Below are 20,503 nucleotides of genomic sequence, written 5' to 3'. Positions count from 1 at the left end.
TAAGATACACAATGAAATGGAAAGATTCTGTGTTCACAGATTGGAAGAATAACCATAGTTAAAATATCCATATTACCCAAAGCAATATACAGATTTAATGCAATCCCACCCAGATCCCAATGACATTTTAAAAAAGAAATAGAACAAAAAAACCCCATCAATTTGTATGGAAACACACACAAAAAAACCTTAATAGTCAAAGCAGTCCTGAGAAAAAAGAACAAAGTTGGAGGTATCACACTGCCTGACTCTCTACTTCAAATTATGCTACAAAGCGACAATCAAAACAGCATGGTATTGGCAGAAAAGGTACACAGGCCAATGGGACAGAATTGAGAACCTAGAAATAAACCCACATGTATATGGGCAAATAATTTTAAAAAAAAGAGCCAAAAATATACAATAAAGGACAAAAGGCCTCTTCAATAAATGGTGCTGGTAAAACTGTAAAGCCACAAGCAAAAGAATGAAACTAGACCAGTGATTTTCAACTGGTGTGCAGAGCACACTGCCGTGCCACAAGAATTTTTAAAACATGCAATACCTGACTATTTAATCAGGGGCACTGACCCTTTTCCCTTAGACTGTCAAATTTTAAAAATGACAACAGCCAACATAACAATAGCCATAGAGTTTAAATGAATCAAAATTATACCCTTTTTCGGTCAGATCAGCAAAAAATATATTTTTTGCTGTGCCACAATTTTAGTAATTAGTTTATGTGTGCCAAGAGATGAAAAAGGTTGAAAATTGCTGAACTAGACTACTGTTTGTCCCCACATACAAAAAATAAACTCAAAACGGATACCTAAATATAAGATCTGAAACAATAAATTACATAAAAGAAAACATAGGTACTAAACTTGTGATTTTATGAATGTGACCCCAAAGGCAAGAGAAGGTAAAAATAAATGAATGGGACTACATCAAACTATAAAGCTTCTGCCGAGCAAAAGAAACCAACAGCAAAACAAAAAGGCAACCAACCAAATGGGAGAAGATATTTGCAAACAACAGCTCCAACAAGCGGTTAATATCCAAAATATATAAAGAACTCATACAACTCAACACCAAACAAGCAAACAATCCATTTAAAAAATGGGCAAAGAACCTGAAGAGACACTTCTCCCAAGAAGACATACAATTGGCTAAGAGATATATGAAAAGATGCCCAGCTTCACTAGCTATAAGGTAAATGCAAATCAAAACTTCAGTGCGATACCACCTCACACCTGTTAGGAATGCCTGTTATCAACAAGACAGGCAATAGCAAGTGCTGGGAAGGGTGTGGAGAAGAAGGAACCCTCGTTCACTGATGATGAGAATGTGAACTGGTACAGCCACGACTGAAAACAGTACGGGGAGTCCTCCAAAAATTAAGAATAGAGTTACCAGCAACCCTCTTGTGGATATCTAGCTGAAAAATTTGAAAACATTTATTTGCAAAGATATACGCACCTTTATGGCCACTGCAGCATTATTCACATGGAAACAACTGAATCGTCTTTTGCTAGATGAGCGGGTAAAGACAATGCAATACCACTCAGCCATAAGAAAAGATGAAATACTGCATTTGGAACAATATGGATAGACTTGAGAATATCATGCTAAGTGAAATAAGTCAGAAAAGTTAAGAACCATATGATTTCACTCATATGTGGGATATGAAACTGAAAGCAACAAATGATCAAACAAGGAAAACAAATAAAAACAGACATAGACAATCGTACGGTGGTTACTAGAAGGGAAGGGTGGTTAGAACGGTAAAGGAAGAGCAAAGGGAGTCAAATACATGTTGACAGAAGATGATTTGTCTGTGGGTGGTGGGCCCACAATACTATATACAGTTCACGTATCATATAAATGGACACTTGAAACCTATATAATCTTATTAACCATTGTCACCCCAATAAATTTAGTCAAAAAATAAAATGTAAAAAACAACAACTCTTGCTCTAAAATGATCTGCAATACAACGATCTAACCTCTACTGTTGTTATAGGAACTTCCCACATTACAAGTGAGGCCACTGCTGGGGACTGGTAGTTATCTTTAGTTACCTGCATTCTTCTATTTGTCATCCAGTGGCCTAGCATGGTTACTTCCATTTTCTTTTATCCTACCAAATAACAAATGACAAGTATCATATTAAACACTATTTTTCTCTTTTTGTGGCTAAATATCACCAAGTCCTTAATTTCTCATTTCATGACAGGCTTCCAGATTCTTAAAGTCAGGAAGAAGAAAAAAATAAGATTAGGAACAAATGCGAGGTAATCTAGAAGCAAACAAAATCTATGATTCAAGTGTCTCAAAATTTTAAAAATTCATGAACCACCTAATGGGCATGGGTATTTACATTGGTTACCAATTTCATATAGTTTTAAAAAGATTTATAACAGCTTAGTAAACATACAACATAGATTTTAAAAATTAATTTTGTGTTACAACAGTTAAAGAGTTGATACTGCTTATAACCTTTATCCAAGGCAAATTTGGCTCAATGGTTGTGTATTATCAGTCAGAATCACTCGGGTTATGCTCTGGTACGATAACCCCGATATCTCACAGGATCAGATTAACAAAGATTTACTTCTTGCTCAGGCGACATGTAAGTGAAAAGTTGGCTAAATCCTGCAGTTCTCATTTCCATACTCTGCACCCCAGGCTGATAGATATTTATCTTATAAAACATCACTAGTCACGTGGCAAAGGGAAAGACATAGCACATCAAGAACTGATTCAAAGGCATCTATGAGAAAGTGGCACAGATCACTCCCACTCACATTTCCTTAGCAAAAGCCATCGTCACAGCCACATCTGGCTTTTAAGGAAGACGGGGAAATCCAACTGTAATATGTGGTGAGAAGAGAACTGGAATGTTTTTCAACAACGCTACTATCACAGAACGACAGGTTCCATATGCAGTCGGTTTATTTTCTTATTCTTCAGCTCTACTATTAGAAAATACTAACATACAACATTTGGTCATTGTCCAAGGAAAGCAGTTTTTGGTGACTGTGACTCAGTTCTGCGTTTCTGGGTCAAACGTGCCTATGACCGTCATAAGTGTGGGAGTCAGTCCTCACCACAGTCCACTCACAGTAGCACCTCACACACCAGATCAATGAGCACATACCCGGGAAAGCAGGAAGCCTGGATGTTTTAAAAGTTGGACGATGATGATAATGAATAGATTGTTAGTTGTGTTTTGATTATTTTAGTTTCAGAAAGAACTTCTTTGTATTCTGTGGCTTCAGAAAATAGGACCACTCATATACTACTGATTTCTTTTTTGTCTGAGGCCCAAGGAATAGAAAATGTCAAGGGAAAGTCCACCTCTTGGCAATCAAGCTATGTGAACAGCAACTCAATTCCCATAAGAAATTCTTTTATCCAAAATCAACATTTTATAACCTGTATATTTCAACCCTTAAACTCCCTTATATTTAATGTATAAGTAAGTTTAGATCATTCAAGCAAATTAACACAGTGATGAACAAAAACTCAAGGAAGCCACTTAAAATCACAAAAATGGTCTTCTCTGGGACTATCAATACCATCATTTTTTTTTAATCCTCACCAAGGATATGTTCATTGATTTGGGGGAGGGGGAGGGAGAGGGGGGGAGGGGGAGGGAGAAACGTTGATGTGAGACAGAAACATCCATCGGTTGCCTCCCATACTCGCCACAACAGGAGATTGAACCTGCAACCCAGGTATGTTTCCTGATTGGGAATCGAGCCTGCAACCTTTTGGTGTACAGGAGGATGCTCCAACCAACTGAGCCACAGCAGCCAGGACAGTACAATAAATTTTTTTTATTTTATCTTTCATTCAAAAATTTGTGTGAACTTTCTCTTGACAGTCAGTACCTCTCACTGCAGAAAAGTAGCATTGTGTGTCAGCCCATTTATCGGCCATGTCCTCTGAAATTACTTGCACAGAATGGGTGCATTTAAATTATTAATCAGGTCCTTTCGAGCTCCTTCAGCAATAAAACACAAGCAAGGTAGGTACTGCCTACTATTACCTGTATTCTATGAATAAAGCTGTGTGTGGATTGGCATTCAAGTGCGAAGAATTTATTAATAAATCAATGCCTTTCTCAGTTATATGCATAGATGGTCCTGCTTCAGTACTGATCTCCACAAAATGTTTTCAGTCTTTATTGCAGATTACAGAAAAATAGTTGAGAGAAAACATCTAATCTCTTTTAATCATCCATTTTCAGCAAAAAACAAAAACAAAAACAAAAGTCATTAAACTATTCTTCCCCTGTGAGAGCTGCACATATGCCAAGAGCTGATTAAGTGGTTTCATCAAAATGTAAAAGCAAAATATGGGATTGCTTCAACATGTAACAATAACTACTGTTATGCTTGTGTAAGGCAATTAAAAAATTGGCATTTATTGCCCTACTTGCTTTTTGAGCATTATTTGGATTTTACAGTCTTGTTGGCAGTGGCATACCAGTTTTTGCTCTGGCAAATGCAACTAAGAATAATGCTGCTGTAGTTCTTGCTCTCTTCTCCACCTGTCATGAAAAAATTCGTAACTCTGACACTAGAAAGTATTAGTTAGCAGATATTTCTGAAAAACTCAGATAATTTCACCACAAATATTCTGGGCACTATTTGAATAAGAAACCAAGCCTTCAAAGGTTGCATGCCAGCACAGCCGTCAGTATCTAAAAGACCAAGAATGAAGGGATTCTTGGGTCAATAAAATTTAATTTTCAGATATTCACCATTGTACATCATCGTACTTCCTGCCTGTACTTTTCCTTTTTATTTTTAAATTTTGTTTAAATTTATTGGGGTGAACATTGGTTAATAAAATTATATAGGTTTCAAGTGCACAGTTCTAAAATAAATCATCTGTATATCATATCGTGTGTTCACCACCCAAAGTCAAATCTCCTTCGGTTATCATTTATCCATCTTTACCCTCCTCTACCTGCCCTCAACCCCCTTTCCCTCTGGTAATCACAAGTCCTCCAATCCTCTCCCCTCTAAGAGCTGTCAGTCTGTTCTCAGTACCTATGAGTCTGTTTCTATTTTGTTTGTTAGTTTATTGTGTTCATTAGATTCCAAAAAGAAGGAAAATCATATGGTATTTCTCTTTCACTGACTGGCTTATTTCACTTAGCATAATACTCTCCAGGTCGATCCATACTGTCACAAAACATAAAACTTTCTTCTTTTCTGTGGCCAAGTAGTATTTCATTGTGCAAATATACCACAGCTCTTTTATCCACTCATCTACTGATGGGCACTTGAGTGCTTTGAAATCTTGGCTATTGCAAATAATGCTGCAATGAACATAGGGGTGCATATATTCTTTCAAATTAGTGTTCTGGGTTTCTTCACATATATTCCCAAAAGTGGAATTGCTGCTGGGTCATAAGGTAGTTCCATATTTAATTTTTTGAGGAAATTCCATACTACTTTCCACAGTGGCTATTCTAATCTGCATTCCTACCAACAGTGCACAAGCGTTCCCTTTTCTCCACATCCTCACCTATACTTGTTGTTTGTTGATTTATTGATGATAACCATTCTGACAGATGTGAGGTAATATCTCATTGTGGTTTTAATTTGCATCTCTCTGATGATTAGTGATGCTGAGAATGTTTTCATATGTCTAATGGCCACCTGTATACTCTCTTTGGAGAAATGTCTATTCAGGTCCTTTGCCCGTCTTTAATCGATTGATTGTTTTTTATTGTTGTTGAGTTGTATAAGTTCTTTATAAATTTTTGATATTAATCTCTTATCAGATGTATCAATGGTGAATATGTTCTCCCATTCAGTGAGTTGTCTTTTTCATTTTGTTGATGGTTTCCTTTGCTGTGCAAAAACTTTTTAGTTTAATGTAGTCCCATTTATTTATTTTTTTCTTGTGTTTCCCTTGCTCGGGGAGATATTTCAGAAAAAACATTGCTGCAAGAAATGACTGAGATTTTACTGCCTATGTTTTCTTCAAGAATTTTTCCAGTTTCAAGTCTTACATTTAAGTCTTTAATACATTTTGAGTTTGTTCTTCTGTATGGTACAAAAAGGTGGTCTAGTTTCATTTTTTTGCATGTACCTGTCCAATATTCCCAATATCATTTATTGAATAGACTGTCTTTGCCTCCTTTGTCAAAATTAATTGACCATACAGGCGTGGGTTTATCTCTGGGCTCTCTGTTCTTTTCCATTGATCTATATGTCTGTTTTTATGCCAGTACCATGATGTTTTGATTACTATGGCCTTGTAGTAGTGTTTGATATCAGACAGTAGTGTTTGATTCTTCCAACTTTGTTCTTCTTTCTCAAGACTGCTGCAGCTATTCAGGGTCTTTTGTGGTTCCAGATAAATTTTTGGAATATTTGTTCTAGTTCTGTGAAATATACCATTCGTATCTTGATATGAATTACACTGAATCTAAATATTGCATTGGCGGTATGGACATTTTAATGATGTTAATTCTTCCTGTCCATGGACATGGTATATGCTTCTACTTGTTTGTATCTTCTCCCATTTATTTCTTCAATGTCTTATAATTCTCTGAGTACAGGTCTTTTACATCCTTGGTTAAATTTATTCCTAGGTATTTTTTGATGCAATTGTAAATAGGATTGTTTTCTTAGTCTCCCTTTCTGACAGATTATTGTTGGTGTATAAAAATGCAACTTATTTTTTGGATATTTATTTTGTATACTGCTACTTCACCGAATTCATTTATTAGTTCTACAAATTTTTGTGTGTGGTATGTTTAGCGTTCTCTATATAAAGTATCATGTCATCTGCAAATAGTGACATGTTTACTTCCTCCTTTCCAATTCGAATGCCTTTTATTTCTTCTTCTTGTCTGGTAGCTGTGGCAAGGACTCCTAGTACTATGTTGAATAAGAGTGCTGAAAGTGGACATCCTTGATCTCTAGGGGAAACACTTAGTTTCTGCCCATTGAGTATGATGTTGGCTATGGGTGCACTTTTCTTTACTGGCCTGTGGATTCACCTGCTTGACAACGTGTATTCATATTTTATGTTTAAATTGAAAAACTTTTGACTAGATTGATTCACAGTATTACTTTGATTCATAACTGTTGTATACATATTGCTATTTTTACCATTACTTCTCAGAGTTAATGTAAAGTGACACAGGAAGAATAATGAAGAAAATTCCAGACTTAATGAATATAAACAATACCAAATAACTCTTGTGAAATGTTAGCCAAGATGAAGTCACAAAAATGATTTCTATATAACATGCTTTGCCTTTAAGAACAAAATTATTATAAGGACATTTCACTGAACATAAAATTAATCTTACTAGTTCAACTTTTTAAAATGTTAGATAAACTGTGTCATCTTTCTTCTGAAGTTGTTGGGCTGCCTATAGTTGTTATATATTTCCACTGATCACTAATGATGTACATAGCACACTTTAACACAGACAGTGTTTGTAAGGTATATCTATAGCTCCTCCATAATGTCTCCATATTTATTTTCCTTTACTTTTGTTCTCATTTCCCTTAGCAAACTCTATAAAGAAAAAGGCCTGTGTGTTGATTTGAACAGATATCTATAACACAATTACATCGCCAGGCCCAACTTCTCCCCCAAGTGTAAGACTCAGGTGCCTGCTAGACATCTTCACTTGGAAGTTTGAAAAGCATCAATTTACTATGTCCCAACAGAACTCTTGGATCATCTTCTCCAAACCTGGTCCTCACTAATAATCCCACCTGTTGTATCACTATGTATCCAGTTGTTCAAGCCCAAACCTAAGAACCAGTTAAGAATTCTCTCATCCTTAGAACCAATACATCAACAATTTCTGCTGTCTTTACTCTCAAAAAATATATATTGAATCTGACAACTTCCCACTACTTGCACTGCTGCCACCTTCATCCAAGTTGCCAGTCTCTCATCTCTCACTTGATCTACTCATTCCTTTATTACCATATTCCCTTATTTCTACTCCTGCACAAACATTTGTATTTTCACTGTAGTCAGAGATCTTTTAAAATCTAATCATGTCAGGTGAAAACTCTCTGAGGGTCTCTCATCATGGTTAGAATGAAATCCAATGTTCTTACCATAACCTGCCAGGCCTTACATGATCTGCTCTCCAGCTGCTTCCAGGAAGCCTACCTTGCTTATTTCACTACAGACATTCTGACCTTTGGAATGCTCCTTCCATGGACTGAGACCATTCCTGCCTCTGGGTTTTGCAGTTGTGGTTTCCTGTGCTCCAAACGCTATACTCCCTGATATTTGTGACTCCTTCCATTACTTCAAGCAGGTTATTTTCTCACCGTCCTAACTTAATAGTGCCTTAATCCTACTCCCTTAATCCTGCTTTATTTATCTTTATAGTTCTGTCACTCTTTGACATCACACTGCATATTTATTAATCATCATTTTCTCACTGGAATATAAGTTCCATGAAGGTAGAGATTTTGCATTAATCACAAGCCAAATTCCCAGTGAGCAGAGATATATATTTGATGTGCCCCAGCTTTTAGTTAGTCCAATAGAAAGTAAAAGAAGTGATAGAATGTCTAAAAATGAAAAGTTGGCCACCAAATCTCAGGGAAGTAGCACTCTGTGAAAGAAGAAAAGAGTGTATAGGGGATTTAACCTTGGTCTACAGAGTGACTACAAGAGTTTAACCAAGAAGAGGCCCATGGGGTTTCCACATATCTTTTACTTTTCCCACTGATCAGATGGTGGTTGAGAATTCATGCACTGAGAAATTTCCCTGCAGCCTTTGGTCAAATTTATATGTTAAAACTTGGAGATACAATTATGGTTATTTACTCAAGCTGTGTTCATTATAAACAAAAATTAAATAATCATCAACTTCATATGATAAAGATTTAGCACAAGTACAGTCTAAATCAAAGCTCAGCAAAATCCAAATGCAGCTACACTGGGTACGCTACCGTTTAAATCTACAGTGAGAAAGGTGGTGTATGTCTCTGCCTTAGTCACCTGGGTCTTTCCCACCTAGTGATTACACATAAACTAACATTGGTGCAGTAAAAGAATGTTCACGGCCCTAGCTGGGTGGCTCAGTTGGCTGAAGCATCATCCCCTACACCAAAAGGCTGTGGCTTCCATCCCTGGGGGGGGGGGGGCATGCAGGAGGCAGTCAATTGATGTTTCTCTCTCTCTGTCTCTCGGTCTCTGTCTCTCTCCCCCCTTTCTCTCTCTCTAAAAATCAATGAAAACATATCCTCGGGTGAGGAGTAAAAAATACATAAATAAAAATAAAAGAAAGCACATTAACCACAGCAGAGTTGTAAAGAGGGTGGTTTTTATAAGCATTCCTTGAGAGGTATCCCTCTGCTACAACAAACTCTCCAGGTAGTCATTGGGTTCAACTTTTTGGAGACGATGATGGTAGGTAATTCATTGTTAGGGACTTCTAGCAAGGCAGATTTCTAGATTTATGGACTTTAGGTTCTAATTAAGAAATTATTACTTAGTACCTGAAGGGAAAGGGGTGATGGGCTTACTGAATATTATTTTATTCAAAAAGCAATATAGCATATATCTCTCAAGTGAACTTACCTGTAAACAATTAAATTCATTCATTGGCAAGTCAATTCCACCACAAATCAATACAAAATTCAAATAGTTATCACTACGCACTTTTTTTCACTTTAGGAATCATTTAAAATCATTAGCCAGGAGAGCATTACAAAGATTTGTGAGAAGACCATGCCAGCTTGTTCAGAGAGTTTTCATTATCACACTAGACCAGCAATTTTCATCTGATGTCCCACAAGAATTTTTAAGACATGCAATACCTGATTATCTAGTCAGGGGCACTGACCTCTTTTTCCCTTAGATTGTCAAACAAAATAATGACAACAGCCAACACAACAATAGCCATCTGGTATGAATGCCCTGTCTTGAACCATAAATATATAGGTCATATAAGTTGCATCTTATTGGTCACCTCACATAGTAAGGTTGATTGTGTTTGATTGGTTAATTCTTGGTACAAGAAATTCTTATATACAAGTAGAGGAACGTGACTTTTAAAAAAGTTACTTTGGAGCAAAAAAAGGTAGATAATTACTATTATTTTTATAAATCCATTAAAATTATACCTATTTTTTGTCAGATTGGGAAAAAAAATATTTTTCAATGTGATGCAGAATTGTAGTAGTTAGTTAATGTGTGCCAGGAGATGAAAAAGGTTGAAAAATCACTGCACTAGATACCAATGTTTGGATAAACTATAACTTTAGTCACTAGCTTACTCTTTCAGACTTGCCTGTGAAAGATTTAGTTGAATGTTCTTTTAAGAAAGTCTCAGCCCTCATTAATTATGATCACTTCTAACTGAATTTCCAGATGACTTCATCTGACCACTAAATAGTTTAAACTACATGTAACAGTTATTTGCTAAAGCAGTCACTTTATTGGTACCATAAGATGAACACTGGGTTTTATATGAACGTATAAATTCTGACTGAATCTAATTTAAGAATTTAGCAGACTAAATTATATTTTATCATCTGTCCAAAGAGCTAAAAACAGAAGGCAAAGATGGAGTACCAATGTTAACTATTTCAACTGTTTGTGTGGAAAAGACATGTTTTCCATTCAGAAGACATATGGCTGAACATAGCTATAGTCAGAATCTTAGTGTCATACCTCTCGAATGGCAGTACAAAACTCACTCTGAAGTACTTTTTTAAGGGATTGTAGCTTGTGCACTGGTACTTCTCCAGATTCTTGTAGTTTTTCCAGTAATTCAATCGCTCTGGCAACATCTGAATGAAAAAAAAAAAAAAGGAAAGATCTAGAATAAACTGTGTCTCATCAGCAAAGTACCATCATTCCAACTGAATGGCGATGATGAAAATTAAGTGGAATTAACTGCAAAATCAGAATTTACAATTCACAGCTTATTGATCTAATCTTCTGGTTAAAAAGTCATTTTAATCTGTTCCACACAATTCGTCACCGAATACATCTTCTTTGGTGTAATTTAATGTATAATACTTGTCGCACAAATCAGTTTGAATATTCTTTCAGAAAAAGGGCAGGAGACTTGTCTTTTATTTACTCTGATACCCCAATAACCAAATGAGTTCTGTGAATTTCACTCCTGACAGGTTTTTATTCTGTTTAACTTTTCCTTAACCATACCACATTTATCACATCTGCAATTTTACCTTTATTAGTATAATGATTTGCTTAATGTGCATCTCTTAAACTTGTCTATGAACTCCTGGAGGGTAAAAATTTATCTGGTTTGGTTATCAATGCATACCTATAGTCTGGTATAATACAGTAAATAAATATTTGATAATGAATTAATTAATTAATGGCTCTCTCCACTTAACTGCCATCGAGTTATTCCAGGCCCTCACCATCATCTCTCTTCTGTCCAACTGGAATCATTTTTTTCTTCTCCAGTCTCTTCATATGGTTCACAATGTTACCTTCCTAAAATAAAAATCTGATCGTGTACCAACCTACCAGCTTCTAGGACAGTACCAAGCAAAATAGTTTTTAATAACAATTTAATTTAATTGCTTCTCTTTCACTCGACAGTATCAAAGGTTAATGGATCGAGAAACACAACCTTTTATAGCCATAGCTTTAAAACTCCCAGGTTGGTTTTGCATTGCCAAAAAAGAGAGAAAGTGATGTGATGAAAGGATGCAAGGCCATTTTAATAATGCCTATGGTGATCTCTTCTACCTCTGCTGCTATATGTAGTCAATAGCTCACTGAAAAGTCACATAAGCATTTATGTGTAGAATAGAGGTTTTCAACTCCTAAGTGATTAGTTCCAGAAAGTATTCCACATCCTTGCCATTAGATTATAAATTCATCCATCCATCCATTCACCAATTTGTGTTCCTATCAGATGTGGCACTTATTTAACAAGAAGAATAAGGCACTTCCTTTCCAAGCTTGCTATCAAATGAGAAAAGGATATTACAGCATAGCCACCCAAAATAAAACCATTACCACCTCAGAATTCAGGCAGGGTTTTCATAGGTGTATGTATCTAACCAAAGAATATAGCCAGTAAGTAACTTAAATGAAGACTTTCCCTTGACGTATTGCCAAACTGATTGCCAGTCGTGGCTCAAAGAAGCACAGATCATGAAATCAATACGACATTGCCATTTTCAAGTTTGTCTTTTTGCACATAAACTGGAAGTCAACATAGTTAATTGGACAATACCAGCCACAACCACAATCAATAAGGTACCAAGCTAAGAATTTTACACATTTCTAACTGCACAAAAGACTCTACACCTAGATGTCCCCAGATATGTAAAACTCCTGACATGTTTAAAAATGAGCTTTTTTCATTTGTCTTTTGTTTTGTTTTTTTAGCTCTTCTCTTCCTGTTCTCCATATTTCCATTATAGCATCCCTGGCCTGTCTTCCAAGCTAGGCCATAACATCATCTTTCACATTCACCCCCACAAGCAGTTGATCAGCAAGGGATTTTGATTTTATCTCAAAAATGCTTTTTGAATGGAGCCCCTTTGATTCATGACTTCAGGGAAGCCTTTATTATTTTTTACCAGTAATACTGAAACGTCTTCTAACTGCCCTTTGAATTAATCTTTTCTTTTTCAGTCCATCCTCTGCACTGCTTCCAGAATGATTGTTCTGAATGGTAAACCTCATTAGTATACTCCCCCACATAAACCTTCTCTGGCTTCCCACTACCTACAGGGTGAAGTTCAGACCACTTAGGATTACATACAAGGTCCTTAACAACAGGCCTCTTCTGACTGGTCTCTAGAAACCTCCTCTTGCCCATTTTATACTTTGGCCATCAACATTTTTGCTATTCTAGGATATGCCACAGAATTCCATGCCCTATGGCTCTGTCCATATCACCCGTTCCTAGAATGCAATTCATTCATTCATCTAGGAGTGGCAGGAACTGTGCTGTGCAAGGGACACACCGTGGTAAAGACAGATGGTTGCTCTTGCTTTCGTGGAATTTACAGACTTGAGGGGTCATAGACATGCAATAAAGTGGGTGTGAGCTATAAAAGAAGTACTACAAGTTAGTACATGGATGTATAACAAAGACATTTATCATCATCCATGAGGTCAGAGAAGACCTCTTTGTGGCAGAAACAACAGCTAAGCAGGGTCTAGGGAGGAGATGCAGATGGGGAAAAAGGGAAGAATGTTCCAGGAAAATAAATGCAGATTGAAGTCTTGTCAAGAGAGTGTGAGCATTTAAAGAACTGAGAGGAGCTCAGTATGGCTGAAGTTGAAGTCAAGGCAAGAATAGCAAGAGATGAAGTAGAGAGAAATCACATACTGGAGGGTGTTTTAGGTCATATTGGGAAGACTTGGCTAAAATAGCATCTCCTTAGACTTGTCTTCTCTGTTTCTCCAAGGCAGATTTAGTTGCTATCATATCTGTATTCCTACAGTTTTTGTTCACTCATCCATTGTAATAGCTACTTTCTGCAATACCTGTTTGGAAAAAAAAAAAAGATAGTCTAGCAAGTCTATAAGCTTCTTGAGGTATCAGGAATAATACTTAACAAATATTAGGTGTTTAATACATATTTGTTGAATGAACGATAGATTAATTAATGAGACTGGCTCAGAAAGGCAGAGGTTAGAGATTTATGTCTAGGTGGACATATAACTTCTCATGAGACCAGGCCTATCAGCTTAGGTCAAAACTGGCTTGGGTCTGGTGCAGGGCAAGCCTGAATCTGTAGGTTAAAGGGTACTGAGTAACTACACTAGGGGAAGTTCAGAAAGGCTGGAAACCTGATATTCATCAGTTTTTCACCTTGGCTGCACATTCAAATGATCTAGAGTGCATTTAAAAATGATTAATGCCTAAGACCCACCCCAAGCAAACTGAACCAGAATATTCAGAACAGTGGTTCTCCGCCCTGGCTACAGATCGGTATCACTTGGGGAGCTTTAAAAGCCACAGAGTCTGATGTGATTGGCACAGGGTGGGGTCTGGGCACGAGGCTTTCTAAAGCCCTCCATGTGATACTAAAGTTCAGCCAAGGTTGAGGACCACTGGCCTAGTTGGCATGGCTATTTTTATAACCTCTATGTGATTCTAATGCGCAGTCGGGGTTGAGAAACTCTGGTACAGATTGATGGTTCTAAATCATGAATGTGCCCAAGAATAATCTAGGTGAACTTATTAAGGCTCCTGATGCCTCAGCCCCACTTTAGAGAGACTGATTCAGGAGGTGTGAGAATAAGGCTCATAACAAGTGCTTGATGATTCTGAAGTTGTTGGTTCACAGGCCCCATTTGGAGAGAAAGTAAACAGGATGATCTTTCAGGTTTCTTTCAGCCCCAGCATTACAGGAACTCTTACATTTTCTGCTATTTCTTTAATACACTGTGTAAAAGGATACTGAATGGGATTCTTCCAGGACAGTAATTAAAAGCCATAAATACAAGTAATTAGTGTTAGTTACCACCCACATTCTAATCCAGCATTCCTTAGCCAAGGCTGCTCAGTAGAATGGCCTGTGGAATTTTTAAACCAACCTGCTACTCTAGACCAATTAAATCAAAATTCCTAAAAGTGCAATCTAGTCATCAGTTTGTTGTGTGTGTTTTTTAAAAGCTTCCAGATGATTCTTATGACCATCCAAAGTTGAGAAATATTGTTCACAAAAGAGCCATCAAGGAAACCAGATGCACCCCATTAAGACTTATTAAAAGCTGGGCCAGCCCTGTTACATTATACCATAGGCCTTTTCTAATCCTTATTAACACATAATTGTGAGATGAAAGAAAATTCACGGGGAATTGCTAAGTCATTAACTTGGGACAGTGTACGAGGTCTTTTGCTTTCCTTCTATCTACTAAATGAGAAGTGTTCCACCAGAACCAATTGTAGCCATTGGGAGTGCCTGCAAGAAAAGAGACAAGAATCTCTTTCCTGGTAGCACAGGCAATGAACTTGACCTGCCTGCCCTCTCTGCCTGTCTGATCAGAGGCACAGAACTGAAGAGCAGTGGCCACCTGGGCCTGAACCAGCTTGCTCATACCCACCCAAGAGAATCTAGCACTGGGAGGTTATGGGATATACAGCAGTTGATAAAAAGCCAAAAGAAGTCTAAGAACCAAAAGTGACTATTAGGTCCCTCCAGCCCAGACCTGACTGGTGCTGCAAACCAAGAGGTGGTGAGTGATAAACTGGATGTGAGAGGCAGTTTTAAATGGAATTCTGATTCCCATTAGCTCTGAAAGTGCCAGAAACCTGCCAGGTCTGGATCTGGAAGGCGGCAAAAAAAGACTTTGAGACAGCAAAATACTTGTTCTTAAAATGATTGCAATAAAGTATGTGTAGTTTGTCAGTTCCCTTGAGGTTCTTACTCAGAACTTTCTTACACTTATTTTATGAAACTACCAAATTTTGTTACTAATATATAAGTCTGGGTTTACTAGTACAGCTCAAATGAAAAGGAACATTAGATAAGGACTGGGGAGGCTGATTTACAAACACAACAAAAGCCTGAAGATCTCAGAAACCAACTCCTCTTGCCTGCCAGCTCTCAGGTTCATACCTCTACCACCTATCCCACTAAGCAAAATACTTGGATATTACCCTTGACTCCTCACTCTTTCATACACTCTGCATTCCATTAACCCTCACTTCTAAAAGCAACAATAACAATAAGTGCTCATTTAATGTCTATGAAGCAGGGGTCATTGTATGCTAAAAGTTTTACATCTTTTAACCCATTTTATCCTTGTAACAACCTTAATGAGGTAGTAAAAATCCACATTATGCAATGAAAAAAATTGAAGCTTATAGTGAATTAAGTATCTCATTAACAAATAGGAGATCTAGGTTTTGAATCTGAATCTAAGTGATTCTAAATCCTGTACCTTTTACTTTTATTCCAATCACAGCTTTTCTTTTAGCAGCTTTTTCCTTAGACTTTCAGTAATTTTATAATAGTTCTGTGCTCTGTAGGCTTTCTTGGTCAGAGACTGAGCTCTTAATCTGTCTTCCCTCAATAAAGATTAACCACTATTCCATTTACCGGTACAGGCATACCTCCCAGATATTGTGGGTTAGGTTCCAGAAACTGCAATAAAATGAGTGTCACAATAAAGTGAGTCATAATCTTTTTGCTGGTGGAGGGCCTTGCCTTCAGTTTGTAAAGATGCCAATATCTTTAGGTGCAATAAAGTGAAGTGCAAGAAAACAAAGGATATCTGTATACCTCTCTCAGGTAGTGCTCCCTGACCATCAGAATCACCTAGAGAGCTTTTAAAGGCCATGGAAGAATGGCTCTCAGCCTTGCCTATCCACTGGAATAACCTTGGAGCACTGGGAAAATAAAAACAGATACGTAGGTCCTTCCCACACATATTTCTGATTTCATCATTCCAGGGTATGGCCTGAACACTGGAATCTTCAGAGCTCCCAGAGATTCCAGTAACAATGTACTCATAATACTAATTGCTGTCACACGTAGTGTTTACTATATGGCGTTGAGCTAAACATGTTCCTTCTCAACGGCCACGAAGTAAGTACTATTATTATCCCCATTTTATACAAAAGGAAAATGAGACCCATGGAGTTCAAATGACTTCTCCAAGGAAAGAGTAAGTTACACAGATGGGATCTGAATCTTGGTATTGTGGCTCTAGAATCTGAGCTACATTTGAGGTGCAACTCGGGAACCCATATTCTTAAAATCATTCCCAGTACCTGTTTCTCCAAGGTTGTTCACAGAGATTAAGCTCATCTGACCAACAAATCCTTGCTTGAAGGCTGAAAGTAATGGTTCTCAAAGTTTAGTCAACATAAAAATTTAACCCTGGACCATTTATTAAAAGTTGAGATTTTTAAAAAAGTAAGCAGCAGCCCTGGCCAGGGTGGCTCAGTTGGTTGGAGCATCATCTCGCACACTGAAAGTTTTTGGGTTGTTTGTGGGTTTGGTCTCCGATTGGGGCACCAATCAATGTTTCTCACATCGATGTTTCTCTCTCTCTCCTTTCCTCTTTCTCTAAAATCAATAAACGTATCCCCTGGTGAAGATTAAAAAGAAAAAGAGGAAGCTGAGGGTGGAGCCTTAAAATCTGCTCTTTTACTAGGCATCTCAGGTGGTTCTGATACAGGGAGTGGCTCACAGGTGCACTTTACAGGGTACTGACAGTTCAATATGCGACCCAGAACAAAGTAAGTTGATGGCCATTATTTATTCAGTGCTTACCTGCCTTATGTAGGTCATCTTATAAAATTCTCACAAGTATATAAAAGGATTACTACTGTTTCCATTATATAGTTAAAGTAAAAAAATAAAAACAACTAAGGCTCAGAAAGATGAGTTATCTGGCCCAAAGCTATACAACTAGTAAATAGTAGGGCCAGGATTTAAAACCAGATGTGTTTGATACCAATGCCCGTGTTCCCACTAATTTCTCTATCCTGTTTCAGAAATCAGATTCGAAATAAAACAATAAATGGCAAATTTATTTTTTAAATATAGCATCATAGACCATTGTAAGCTGGAGCAAATAGTCATAACAGTGCCCAAAGTCCCAGAAAGTAATCCTTCAATACATTATGGTATAATCAGTGTGTTTATATTGATAACATTGAAAAAAAGGTCAAATCATCATCAATTGCCTATGATGGTAAGGTAACATATTTTGGAAAGATTTTTTTTTAAAGCTGGGTCACTTAAAGCATATTGTTCACTAATTTCATAAAAATTTATTGGCAAACAATATAAATTAAAAAATATATTTTTGGGGGTCAACAATATAAATTACTTGACCCAAAGCCATCTAAAACCACAGTAATTCCTTGCTTTCTTCTGCTGCAAAAGCTAGAAAGCAAACACACTTCTCTTTCCAGACTCTTTTGCAATTTGGCCAAGTTGTTGCAAGTGTAAAACGTCACTGGGTGTGGCTTCCAGGAAAGCTTTTTCTTTTTTTTCTTTTTCTTTTTTTATTGAACTTATTGGGGTGACATTAGTTAATAAAATTACATAGGTTTCAGGTGTACAATCATCTGTATATTGCTGTGTGTTCACCGCCCCAAGTCAAATCTCCTTCCAGGAAAGCTTTTCAGTTGGACAAACTGCTGGCATATGCCTTCAGCATTTTGGTCTTTGCACCTTTCCTGTTTCTCTATTCTTTTGTCAGCTACAACACCTTAAAGTGTCCAGAGGAGAAAGAGCCTTTTCTGTGGTTATGACAATGACAGTTCCATGCTAAGAAAAGTGGAGCAGGAAGAAGGAAGAGACCTGGCCCTTGATGTTATCACTGAGCTGCTGTACTAGCCTTGAACTGTGCAACCCCATGATTCTTGTCTATGAGACTAACACATGCTTTACTATTTGCTTTTTGTGGCTTGCAACCAAATGCAAGCTGACACAAGAGCCCATGACTTTAAAGGCACTACTCTAGGCTGCAGGGATAAAATTGATGCTATAGAGAAACAGGAGTCACAAATGGTGGTCCTTTTATTAAGGTAGTCATGGGAAGCCTCTTGAGAAGGTGACATTTGGACTTAGACCTGAAAGGTAAAAAGGAGCCAGAGTCGTAGGAAAGTCCAAAGGAGAACGATCCAGAGCATGGCGAGGGCGAAGACCCCACAGTGAGAGGAGTGAGGCCAGATGTTAGAAGAAAATAGACAAAACCAGGGTCAGTGGAACATGGTGAGTAAGGCAGAGAGCAATAGCAATAGTGGTGTGCTGGTAAATAATTAACAACCAGCTCTCCTAAATAAATACCAAAAAAGCACCTTGATTTGTAGTATTTGCTGATTTCTATAGTGTAAACACTCCCAGCATGTTCTGTTTCCAACAAGCTACCAACATAATATCACTGGCTTGCAAAATTCTTGACTATTTAGTGATCAGCTCTTATAAACCAGAAGGTACCAGTCCCAGCACACCACTAGATAGAAGACAAAGTTTGAGAAGTAAACAAGGGCCAGATTTTGTGCAAATATTTCATAAGAAGGTTATATTTTAGTACAATTGCTAAAGAAAGCCACTGGAGATTTTTTGGAAGAAAGATGATCTGATTCACATTTTATAAATATCATCATGACTGTTGTTTGGAATGTTAATTACAGTGAACCAAAGGTATATATAAGAAACCAGTTAGGAAGAAGGCTGTTACACCGGCCTTGGCAAAAGGTGGTGGACGCTTAGACTGGAATGGTGGCAGTGGGGAGGGCAGGACATGACCAGCACAGGTGGGCAGAGGAGTCCTCCCCCTTGGGGGTGCACAGCTGAACGATGAGGTCTCAACAGGATGCTTCTTCAGCAGAAAAGGGTTTGTTAGTAACATAGTCGCATACTTTAGTGTTTCATCAATAATCGTGGCTTCTGCTTTTAGTTATACGCAAATGGTGTCAACAAATTTATTTTTAACTTTATTTTTATTGTTGACACTATTGCAGATGTCTCCATTTTCTCCAGCCCCAGCCACCCCCTTCCTTCTGGCCATCACCACACCGTTGTCTGTGTCTCTGGGTTATGCATGTATGTTCTTCAGCTAAATTTAATAAGTAGCAAGAATAATCACTGCCCTGAAGACAAAATTATTTTAAAAAAATAATAAGAGGTTGGCACTTGCCCGTTATTCTCTTTATTAATTAATAAAATCCATTAATTCAGGGTCAATAAGGGATTATATAAAATGTTTTGTCACTGCACCAAGTAGTCGGAGAATATGGGTGTAAACCTGAAAGTCAAAGAGGCCTGGGAAATGAAATGTGGCAACGCTGACTTTATACAGTCACTGTGAGGTCTAAATGTGAATGTAGTTTTAATGAGATTTTAATAGAATGTCTGGCATATGATCTACATATAAGACCTATGTCATCTTTTCTCCTAAACCTTTCTTCCTGTGAGTGCTTAATTCTTGTTCTCTTTGTGACAATGTCTGAAGAGGAAACGTAAAATTATAGAAAGGAAATTATGCTACACAAACTTCTTTTGATAAGGTGACCAAATGTCCTCTTGTTAAAAACATACTCTTATTTTTTAATTTTTTTATAAATAAAAATAAAAAACATACTCTTAAAAATATTTTTTCAATTACAGTTTACATTCAATATTATTTTGTATTGCACAGCATAGTGATTGGACAATCATATACTTTACAAAGTGTTCTCCCTGATATTTTCAGTATACCCAACTGGCATTATACAGAGTTATTACAATATTATTGACTATATCTCCTATGTTGTACTTTGCATTCCCATGACTATTTTGTAACTACCAATCTGTACTTCTCAATCCCTTCACTTTTTTCACCCAGTCCTTCAACCTCTCTTCCCTCTGGCAACCATCAGTCTGTTCTCTGTATGTATAAGTCTGTTTCTGTTTTGTTTGTTTTTATTATTCTTTAGATTTCACATATAAGTGAAATCATATGGTATTTGTCTTTCCCTGACTGGCTTATTTCACTTAGCATAATACCCTCTAGGTCCATCAACCAAAGTTTAAGTAAAATGGCTATAAACTCTAAA

The 20,503-nt window shown here is 37.2% G+C and overlaps 1 protein-coding gene across 2 annotated transcripts in view; it reads right to left on the bottom strand.

Moving 5' to 3' along the window:
* LIN7A (lin-7 homolog A, crumbs cell polarity complex component) overlaps positions 1 to 20,503 on the bottom strand; it is a 119,571-nt gene that overhangs the window by 69,025 nt on the left and 30,043 nt on the right. For both annotated transcript variants that reach the window (XM_081129821.1, XM_081129822.1), the window contains exon 2: positions 10,669 to 10,787. In XM_081129821.1, the coding sequence (XP_080985947.1) occupies positions 10,669 to 10,787 (119 nt within the window). The remainder of the gene's footprint in view (positions 1 to 10,668; positions 10,788 to 20,503) is intronic.

The sequence above is a fragment of the Miniopterus schreibersii genome (genome assembly GCF_964146895.1).
Source record: "Miniopterus schreibersii genome assembly, chromosome: 2".
In the NCBI taxonomy this organism is placed as follows: domain Eukaryota; kingdom Metazoa; phylum Chordata; class Mammalia; order Chiroptera; family Miniopteridae; genus Miniopterus; species Miniopterus schreibersii.
This window is presented reverse-complemented; position numbering and strand designations above follow the sequence as displayed.